This window comes from Apis dorsata, unplaced genomic scaffold, assembly GCF_000469605.1.
Source record: "Apis dorsata unplaced genomic scaffold, Apis dorsata 1.3 scaffold_1121, whole genome shotgun sequence".
Lineage (NCBI taxonomy): Eukaryota > Metazoa > Arthropoda > Insecta > Hymenoptera > Apidae > Apis > Apis dorsata.
The window spans coordinates 45,465-56,127 of NW_006264219.1; the positions used below are offsets into that span (position 1 = coordinate 45,465).

The following is a 10,663-nucleotide window of genomic DNA, read 5'->3' on the forward strand; positions in this document are numbered from 1 at the left end:
AAAAAAAAGTTGTTTATCATTGATTAAAAACACAAATATGATACAAATTATATCGTTTGTGTTTGGTTTTATTTTGATCACAAAAATCTCAAATATTTTCATAAAAGTTTCGTTAAAAAAAAAACAAAAATAAACAAATTTTATCATTACATTAGTATCGTCTTACGGATATTCGATCGCGGATCAGATTACATTGTTTGTGTTGAAAACTCATAAATCCTTTCCAGGATGAATTTCGTTTTGCAGTTCTGTTATATATTGTATATTTGTATATTTTGCACTTGTAAAATATTTACTAAATTCGGATTTTTGGAAGTTTGTCAGAATAATTATTTTTTCAGAATTAAAAAACTCCTTCATCTAAAAAATATAAATTTTGGTTTTAGCGTTTAGGCATCACGGTGAACATGAACATGAGACTGCAAATGAACGTAGAGGTACGAAAAGCGGTCGGCATTCCCTTCTCCGGAAATCTCGAAGATGGGTTGATTCTGCCGTTGATATGGCTCGATACCGGAATAGGCGAAATACCTGAGTCGCTTCGACAAATTTTGTATCGAAGTCACTATTTGGTGAATGCCATCGAAGCTGTTCTTCAATGGTGTAGTCTGATCGGCGCGATCATCTCGTTCGGCGCTCTTTTTGCCACGATGAAGAAAGAAAGATCGAGACGAAGGAAAGAATCGAAAGAAAGAACGAAAGAATCGATCGAGACGAAACTGGATTCGAAACTCGATCGACCGGTCTCAGAGTGGACTGAAACTGAACTCAATCGATTGTAACGGAACGATCGTGGATGACGATATTATGCACTGCGTGTTTAACGACTTCACCGAGAATACGGCATCAACGACCTAATTTATTGTTAATTCCTTCACTTGGCCAATTGATTCCTTTTCTCGATGCTCATCACGCTCTGAATAACTTGGAAGAGAAAAAAAAAAGTCGATCACGCCACTTTATAAGCGATCAATCGATCATACGACTATCATTACAGACCTATCCCCTCTGTCGAATGTCGTCTATGCTCGCTTCAATTGTATCGCAATAACAGTATAGTACAAGATAGACGCGCGCTCGTGCGTTCATATTCCTTCGAGAAAAACCACGTACAAAATAATAAGATACAATAATAATGCAAAATTATTAATTGCAGCCATATGTATGTTATAAGATGTTTTTCTACGATTTTTTTTTATATTTATATATCTGCATCGATAACCTATGTCATATCGACAAACAAGTTTGAAAAACAGAGATGAACAACTCATTCGTTCACACGTGTACACCGGCAGCAATTTTCGATACATGGTGAAATCAACTAGCGAATATTCTCGTCGTACATAATTTTATTATTAAATTGTCACGACATCGTTTGAAATTGTCTCGAATCCGAATCCGGATTTCAAAACTATTTGGCTACTTTATTGTCGTTTCCTCCACCTCCACCTTCTCTACCCACTCCAGCTCTTCCTCATACTTGATTGTAAAAAACTAAATTCATCTAGAAATCTAACCATAGTCTATCTGAAGTTAACGCGTTTACAACGAAATACATATAAACGAATGTATAATGGAATAACAATAAGATCTCGATCGCCGCCAGAAAAGATTCGTCAAAATCCAAAGACGATTTACTCGGCTCACGTCGATGATCTTGTACACGTGATCGTGTATTTGCTGGACGGAATGATTTTTTTTTTTTTTTTCATTCGACGGTTACGAGAGGCGAGAGTTTTTCATTGATTGATGGACGAAAATTTTTTTTTTAATATCATTGATGGCAACGATGCGACGGATGATGGAGCAACTCGTTCCACGATAGAAATTCGCCATATACCGCACTATTATTTCCACGTCACTTCTGTTCCCACTTCTCTGCTACTCCCTCCTTCATAATTCCCTTCCCTCGTACGCATGCGCATGCACACACCAGACACACACAACAGCAGCACATATACACACATATACAATATGCACGCGCACACAAATCGTTCGCGTACTTCCTACTTTTTCGCTTCGCTTTCTTATTATTAACTTGGTTCCGAACCGGCACTAACAATCTATAGGAATGCAAACGATTCCTAATAATTTCAAAACTGGCCAGTCGAATATCCAACGAGAAAATTCGTTCGAGTTCTCGTAAAAGATTATATATATATCGACACAACGTAATTGTCCTTTCCCCCTTCCTCTATTATTATTATTATTATTGTTTTCTTCATTCCTAAAGCGGAATGGAACGATGATAACAAGATGACGATAAGACACCGATCACTCTTACCCAATTTCTCCATTCGCCTCTCGCTCTCTCGATTTATATCCGTTAAAAACCTATTAGGGTGAAAGTTTGCCGCGTACAAGGGTCGACGCATACGCGCAACTTCACGCTCGAGATCGAAAGATGTAGAAACGGCAGGCTGGGCAGATCGGCCGTTCTACTTGGAATCGGATGGATTCTGGAATGCAGGGTTCAGCTGACCGGTTTTGCTCGCAGTCGCGTTAGACGGTAACGGATTGCTCAGATGTAGTTTCTCTTGTCGTTTAGCGGCACGCACCAGGAAGAAGAGCGCTCCTATCAAAACGATCGCGCCTATCGCCGCCAAAGTTCCAGATACCGCCGCTCGAGCAATTGGAGGCACGTCCACGGCCATCTTCATCAGGTTTCGCATTTCTTCCGGAAGCTCATCGATACCCTGTAATGGAGTGAATGTATTATTAACACGTCAATTTTTCTCGATCAATCCTGATCGTTATGACGAGTAGTTGATAATACAGTGGCGATTAAAATGACAATGGCAAGAATAAATTATCGACACGAACGGTCATTCCAACAAAATGAATCATATTACAGACAATGATACGTCGGAGGCGTCGAATCACTCGCGCTTCCCATTACCGTCACGAATGCCTATTTGCACGATTAATATCATCGGCTACCATTGCCGTCGCCAAGTGCTAATCGCTTCTTAATCGCGATTCGTGTCCACGCGATCGATTCGTTGTGACAGTCGGATATAATCAAAATAAAGATATTATGATAGCTGGTCAATGTACCGACCTCGTTCAAACGTAAAAATATTTTATTTGAATATTTTATCATTATATGTTATATAATAGGATATATAGGTTATTTTCAGGATATAAGGTTAGGTTGCACATGAAATGTTGTTTTTTCGAAAAATTATGTTTATTCGAAAGATAGAGGAAAAAGTAGAAATATGAAATACTAGAATTTGATAATTTTGCTAATGATTTGCTTCAAATATTACGACAATTAACATATTCTATCATTCATTCGTTTAATGAACGTTTTATGTTTTGATCGTAATAGAAAGTTTTTACGCTTATTAACTTGTGAAATTTATTTTAATTTATTTTATAATTTAAAAAAAAAACAGAAATTCTATTTATGGTAATAGTAGTTTTAATATAAGTATCGTAGTTATAATATAATGAAGATTTGAAGTTCTTAATTATATGATAAGTGAAAGTGAAATTGGTAAAAATATGAGATATGTTTGATAACAATTACAATTTTTCAAAGATTTTAAAAATGAATTATGAAGATATGTTAATTGTGGATGTATGATTGTACAAGCTCAGAAAATATAATTTACATGCAGTTTTATTTTGCATTCCAAAACAAAATAAATTATTCTATCTAATTATGGTTGTTTCATTGCATTTTTATCATATTTTTCTTGCTTATATATACTTTATATACTTGTCTATCGATAAAATTTTTCTATTAATACTTTAATATAAATTATTTCCCTAAAAAATATCAGTTTTATACTACTATTCAAATATATTTAATGTTTAATTAAACCGATTTTTTTCTTTATTTAAAAAAAGTTAAAAAATGTAACATATTCGATGAAATTTTTCAGAAAATTGCATTTAATTTTTTTTATTTATTACTATTCTAAAGATCTCAGTATTAAAAAAATTAAATAGATATTTCATATTTATATCCTTTCCTCTATACATACTCAATTAAAGTTCTATATAATTCTAACATGATTAACTTTTCCAATTAATAATTCAACAAATTTTATATTCTTATCTATATGTTCTTCATCTATTGATTGTTTTAAAATAGGGAACATCTTTAATCTTTTTCAAAGTAATCTTTTTCAAAGTAGCATTTTTTTCAATATATAAATTTAAATAATAAAACCATACGATTATTCATAATGATCCCCAATTGATTCTATTATTATAAATTTTTTTAATATTTGATATATGTAATTTACAACATTCTCATAACATAAATTTCTCCTTCTTTAATATGATAATATTAAATAAGTGATAAATAATATTATTCTATTAATTCCTTTAAAAACGACATTTCATATGCAACATTAATATATATCTTAATTTCTATGTATTCTTTATATAAAATCAGAAAATGTTATATATCGTTTATAACTGACAAAAAATCCTAATAATGGAAAAAATGCGAATCTGATCGATCGACTTCCAAATCCAATACATTTCTAAAAATCGGCCCACATATTGGCTGAAAGTGATTCTACAAATAAGATCATACAGCGTCATATTTGGTGAGCAAAAGAAATACTTCTCTTGTTCGAGTATAGATCCGTCACTCTTCTCGTCAGCTATATATTACTGAATTAATCAGTTTTGATTAATTTTTTTTAAAAAGGATATCGCAAAGGAAATAATAAAAAGATCCAGTATTCACATTATATATCGAAAAAGAAATTTTCAACAAGGATACAGTGTACGTATACTCACATCCTCGAACCATATAATCGGGAAAACGATATCCGGAAACGAGGCGACTTGTTTAATGTCCCGTACTTGACTAACCGCCAGATTTATCTGAATTCTCGCTTTAGCTCTCAACGCTGTGCCCATCATCGGTAGAACATCGAGATAGAATTGATGATCACGTTCGACCGGCGGTGATATACCTGTTACCGCCTCTCTGAGTGTTGGATCCCCTGAAAAATGTTAGAGATAATATAAAGAGATGGGATACGTTTAAGGTAGGCTTTTTAGGGACAAGATAATAGAAACAAACGGATTCTCAGCGTTTCGACCGCGGCTCGCGAAAGCGAGAATTTCATCAAGTGTATTCAAAACTGTGTTCAATGTATGACGACGATTTCCCCAGAGTCGAGAAAAGTTCCCACGGTTCGTTCGCTTGGTCGCCGACCGAATTCGTGTGTAGAAGAGTGAAGAAGAGGAGAGTATGAAGATAGGAAATATAGATAGGTATGTATGTACAGTAGTGACTCCACAAGTAACAGGTCGTAAGATTCTATAACTGACAGTTCATTATCCCCACTCAGCACGGAGACGACTGCCTTGAATCAATTGTGTAATTCAATTCGGCAATTTGAGACTCTTACTGGCGTTTAAACTTAATTGGTTTAAAGAATTTAATATTCGTATAATTTTAATTCCTCTTTTATCAAAATATTTATATATTTGATTATTGTGCCATTGGTCAAATTGAAATTATTAATTTATTTAAATAAAGTAATATTTTTAAATTAATTTTTTATGCTTAATTCGATATGATTTTTTTTTTTAAACTTAAAAAGTTTAAAAAACGACAGAGCAATCGAAATCGAAAGAAATAAAATATTTTTGTATTAAATAAGAAATTAAATAAGAAATATATATTACATCCAAAAAACAAATTAACTTAAAAATAAATTTAATATTTTTATTTTTTTTAAACAATGTAATAATTTAAATCAATTTTAAGTTTGTTATTATTACATAACATGCCGTAGTATAAATTTTTTCTGATGCGTCAATTACTCTTGTGAAAAGTCTTGTAAAACATCCTCTTTTTGTACAAGTAACGTATATAAAGCAGAATATTTGAAATAAAAAATATTCGATAAAAGAAGATAATAATTTAAATAGTAATTAGTTTTTTATATCTTTTGAAATCCACAATAACTGACTTTTTTTTTACTTTTATTATTATTTAAAATTATTTCATTTTTGTATACAAAAATTTTATTAAAGAATATTAAATTATTATTTTGAATATATTGAAAAATAGAAACAAAATAGTTAAAAATAGATAAAAATAGATTATACTTCTAAATAATTGATTGACGTAAAATTTAAAAAGATTGAGAGGAAGAATGAATGATGGCTAAATTTAAAATTTTATCTATTAATTTTTGAATTAACAAAAAATGATACAATACATTAAATTCTGCCTATGCAAACGTAAGTAACACATTTTACATGCTGCCTAGACAGATGTTACTAACTTTCACATTATAGATTGTCGTTGCATTGTTGAGTATAAAATAGTCGATGACATAATACCAATTCTAGTATGCATAAGGTGTTCCAAATAAAATCAGTTATTGTAACTTTGATCCTTCAATGAATGTTTTAGTGAAAATATCAATAAATATTATATGATATATAAATATATCAATAAAAATTATTTATTATTCTAAATAAATATATATATTTACTAAATAATGCAAGTGATTTTAAATTGATAATAATATTATAAATTTATATAATCCGGCTATATAAATACTTATAAGCGAGTACAGAGTGATTGCCTAAAAAATAAAAAAAAAATAGAATAAAAGAATAGAATAAAATTTTTTTGTCCAAATCTTCATTTTCGAAAAAATCAAACAAATTTAAAAAATTTTACTTTTTAAATACAAATGGAATTTGTTAATTTTTGAATAATTTATATTTAAATGTACAATAAAATTTTAAATTTAAAATTTAAATTTTAAATTCTTGTTATGAATATATGCAATAAAAAAGTTGAAATCGACAATTTCTAAAATTCGGGTTTTCAAAAATTAATTCAATAAAAAGTAAAATTAAATCTATTTTCATATATAAAATAATAAATATAATTTTTTACATTCATATTTAATTTCACTCGCAAAAATTCAATTTTCTCAAAAATAAAAAATCTCTGACAAAAAATTTTATTCTATCTTTTTTTTTATTTTCATTTTTTTCATATCCTATATCTGCTTATCTTATACTGCTTACGTATTATTCAAAGGTTATCCTATATATTAACCTATATATAAGTCTTTCTTTCTCTCATTCTTTTTCATTCACTCATTCTCACTCACTCACTCATATCCTTTTTTTCATCATACTGAAAATGATCCGGTAGATAAACAGCTCAAATTACCGAGGCAACCAAATTCGAGAAATTAGCCTAACTAAGCTATTTATGAAACTCTTGTATAACAAACCAAGCTAATTAGATTACCCATCTTACCGAGATAAAAATGCGGGAAACTGAGCAACACCGGCGAATCATATTGACAGAGGGAGACATTGAAGGTTCCTTCGGGGGCGCAAGGTGGTCCGGCGGGGCAGAAACATTGCTGCGATTCTAATCGGCTCGGTGAAGCGAATGCATCTTTGGCAGGGACGAATCTATATCCAGGAATTCGACCTGGAGTGATCACTTCCTCCTGAAATCATTCGATCAAAGCTATCTGAATTCTTATTGGAAAAGAGGAAGAGAAAGTATATTATTGTCCCTTTTTTATTCGTATTATAAGTAGATTTGAGATGTTAAAAATTAGTAATTTTTTTATTCGTGTCTTTCTATAGCATTCAATGAAAAATATCAATAATTATTTTTGAAAATAAATGTATAATATATAACAGAAAATTAAATAAAAATGATTTAATAGTTTTTGAGATATATGTTATAATATATATATATTAAATGAATGAGAATATTGAATGATATGATATGAAATAATATAATAAAAAAGTAATATAATAAAATGTAATAAAAAATATAATTTAAACTTATTCGAGAGGAAAACAGTAAAATAGCAAAATCTTGTTGTTAAGAATGCTAACATAGTGGAACATAGAAACATTACAAAATATTAAATAGAAAATATTTAAAAAAAAATCTAATTCAAAATTTATTTCTTGAATTCATAGTAACGAATATTTTTTTCAAGTTTTATATCAATTATCAGTTTTTTTATTTATTTATTTTATATCATATTAATTTAATATTCCAATGTATTAATCTTCGTTGAATTTAAAAAATTACAATATTTTTAATAAATTTTTTAAAAAAATCGTGTTTAGAGAATTATTTCATCAAAAATTATAAATATTTATCCAATGTTTATCTAAGCTTAATAGATTAAATAAAAATAAAACAGTCCTCAGATATTATAATGTCCAACATAAAAATTTAATTAATATGAATAATTAATATCTCACTAAAAATGAATATAGAAAATGTAGAAAAATCTACAATCTCATCAATGTAGAATCTCATCAATGTAAAATGTCATCATATCTTATCTGTAGAACCATTGACTCGTCTCATTAGACGTATATACATCAATAAAATGTATTTTTAAAGACAGTATTTTATTTATAAAAACGCTCAATTCAAAAGATGCGATTTTTTGATAATTTAACCATTTAAAGAGGTATATAGGTATTATAATAAAAACTCATTTATACTATAGAACCAATTTGTTACATCGATTGTTTTACCATCTTATGTATATCTAGATAGCAAAATCATCGGTTTATTTATTTTTAACATTTGGTTTTGTCAGAATGATATCCGTATTATATATAAATTTATTAGCAAAACCATTTTTCGAACAACATATTTATATTGTAATAGAATTCATTTTCTTTATTATACATAGAATGATACATATAGTACAAATGAAGTCAAGAAAATTCTAACTTTATTATAAAATATGATATAGTATAAAATTTTTTCATCTTCATTTTCACGTAAATCAAATTTGAAAATTGTTTAAATACAAATGGAATTAATTTTTATTGAATACGAATGAAAACATAGATCAATATTATGATCCATTCTACATACAATGAATAAACAAAAAATAATAATAAAATTTTATTTAGTTTCAGTTTTTGTTTTTGTAAAAATCAAGATTGATTTTATATACAATCAAGAAATGATATAATCGATAAATTTTCAAATTTTTTAAAAACTAATTTTTAAATGAAAAAAATGTATTCTATATTTTTTGTTTATTTTCACATTTAAAATAATTTTTTATCGACAATTTATTCATATGCTATAAAGAATTAATTAATTTCACTTATATTTAAAAAATTTTGAAAAAATTTTGATCTATCTGGAAAACGAAGCCTTCTATGTAATTTTGTTAATTTTAATTTCTATCTTATTTCGAGATTATTATAAAATCTTTTTAACTCCACGAATTAACTCTGTATAGAATGTTAATATATTCATAAAATACCTTTGAAAGATAATTCTAAAAATCAAAACAAATACCAAAATTAATATACAAAAAAATTGTTTTATTTAAGTTATAAATTTTAATTCAAGTTAGACGAAGTGAGATGAAAACGAAATGAGATAGAGCATTCTATCTGAGTTAATCAAATTCTTTATTCCTTTCTTGAATAAGTTAATAAATAAATTTCAATCGATATTTTTGTATAATTTTTGTATTTATTTTAGTTTCTAAAATTGGTTTTCCAAAGATATCTCACGAATATATTAACCTTATCTTGTATATATGAAAAAGTGTGTCTAAATCGTGTCTGAATGAAAAAAAAAAAAAAATACAAATTACAAAATAACGTTAATAGAATAAAGCCTCGTAATATAATATATAAAAAACCAAATTTATATAAAAGACAAAAATTCAAAAAAAACTAGCCATATACGTATACCCGTGAAAATTGGATTTTCGACGAAGATATAAAATCGTGCGAACACTATTGCTTTCGGCCAAATGATCGAATCGGTAAAAAATTCAACATCTGACCGAGCTAATGGATTCCGAGCTAAGAGATTAAAATTCTAAAATAAAAATTTTACTCTTAATTTGAATACTAACGAAAGACATTAAAAAAAAAAATTCATTTTTAATAATAGCCCAATGTAAAGTGCAGTCATCAACCACTACACATTACCTTAAACACCAGGGGCAATGCCCTGCAGAGATCCTTGTCGAAGATTTTCAGCACCGTCTCCTTGGTGATGCGTGGCGGGAAGATGCTGCCATCGGTACCGGCTATCGAGTCGCACTCTGAGGTGGTCCAGTGGCCCAGGTTTCTCTTCCCGTTGTAATTATCCAGAATCCCGTACTTACCGATGTCCTCTTTCCCGGTGTAAATTGTGAACAAATCGGGCATGGGCCCCTTTTTCCCGGACAATAGACCGAACGGATCGTAGGGCAGGTTCTGCTCCTTCGGCACAACGTCTTTGCCCAATTTGAGCAGCGGATCCTCGTAACCCCAGAGAAGTTGGCCGATCGACACCTCGACGAACGGTTTTATTCGAAGGATATCCATGATCGAAGCCATCGCTAGCCTGAGAAAACGAGCTGCATACTTGGACTGGCTGGTGGCCGAAAGCATCGGCACGTTTGGGACTACGACCAAATCCTCCTCGGAGCCGGCTGACAATTCCTGTAATNGGTTTCTCTTCCCGTTGTAATTATCCAGAATCCCGTACTTACCGATGTCCTCTTGCCCGGTGTAAATTGTGAACAAATCGGGCATGGTCCCATTTTTCCCGTACAATAGACCGAACTGATCGTAGGGCAGTTTCTGCTCCTTCGGCACAACGTCTTTGGCCAATTTGAGCAGCGGATCCTCGTAACCCCAGAGAAGTTGG

The 10,663-nt window shown here is 30.0% G+C and overlaps 2 protein-coding genes across 3 annotated transcripts in view; one reads left to right on the plus strand and one right to left on the minus strand.

Moving 5' to 3' along the window:
* LOC102680320 (scavenger receptor class B member 1-like) overlaps positions 1–1,415 on the plus strand; it is a 7,961-nt gene extending 6,546 nt beyond the window's left edge. Inside the window, exons 4-5 of the mRNA XM_031514699.1 lie at positions 387–670; positions 702–1,415. Coding sequence (XP_031370559.1) covers positions 387–670; positions 702–858 — 441 coding nt within the window. The 3' untranslated portion in view covers positions 859–1,415. The remainder of the gene's footprint in view (positions 1–386; positions 671–701) is intronic.
* Positions 1,416–1,769: 354 nt separating this feature from the next.
* LOC102680826 (scavenger receptor class B member 1) overlaps positions 1,770–10,663 on the minus strand; it is a 49,311-nt gene continuing 40,417 nt past the window's right edge. The window contains exons 3-6 of one of the 2 annotated variants that reach the window (XM_031514700.1): positions 9,958–10,455; positions 7,268–7,466; positions 4,765–4,973; positions 1,770–2,696 (exon numbers count right to left, since the gene is read on the minus strand). In XM_031514700.1, coding sequence (XP_031370560.1) covers positions 2,439–2,696; positions 4,765–4,973; positions 7,268–7,466; positions 9,958–10,455 — 1,164 coding nt within the window. In that variant the 3' untranslated portion in view covers positions 1,770–2,438. The remainder of the gene's footprint in view (positions 2,697–4,764; positions 4,974–7,267; positions 7,467–9,957; positions 10,456–10,663) is intronic. The other variant, XM_006624756.2, reaches the window with a different exon arrangement.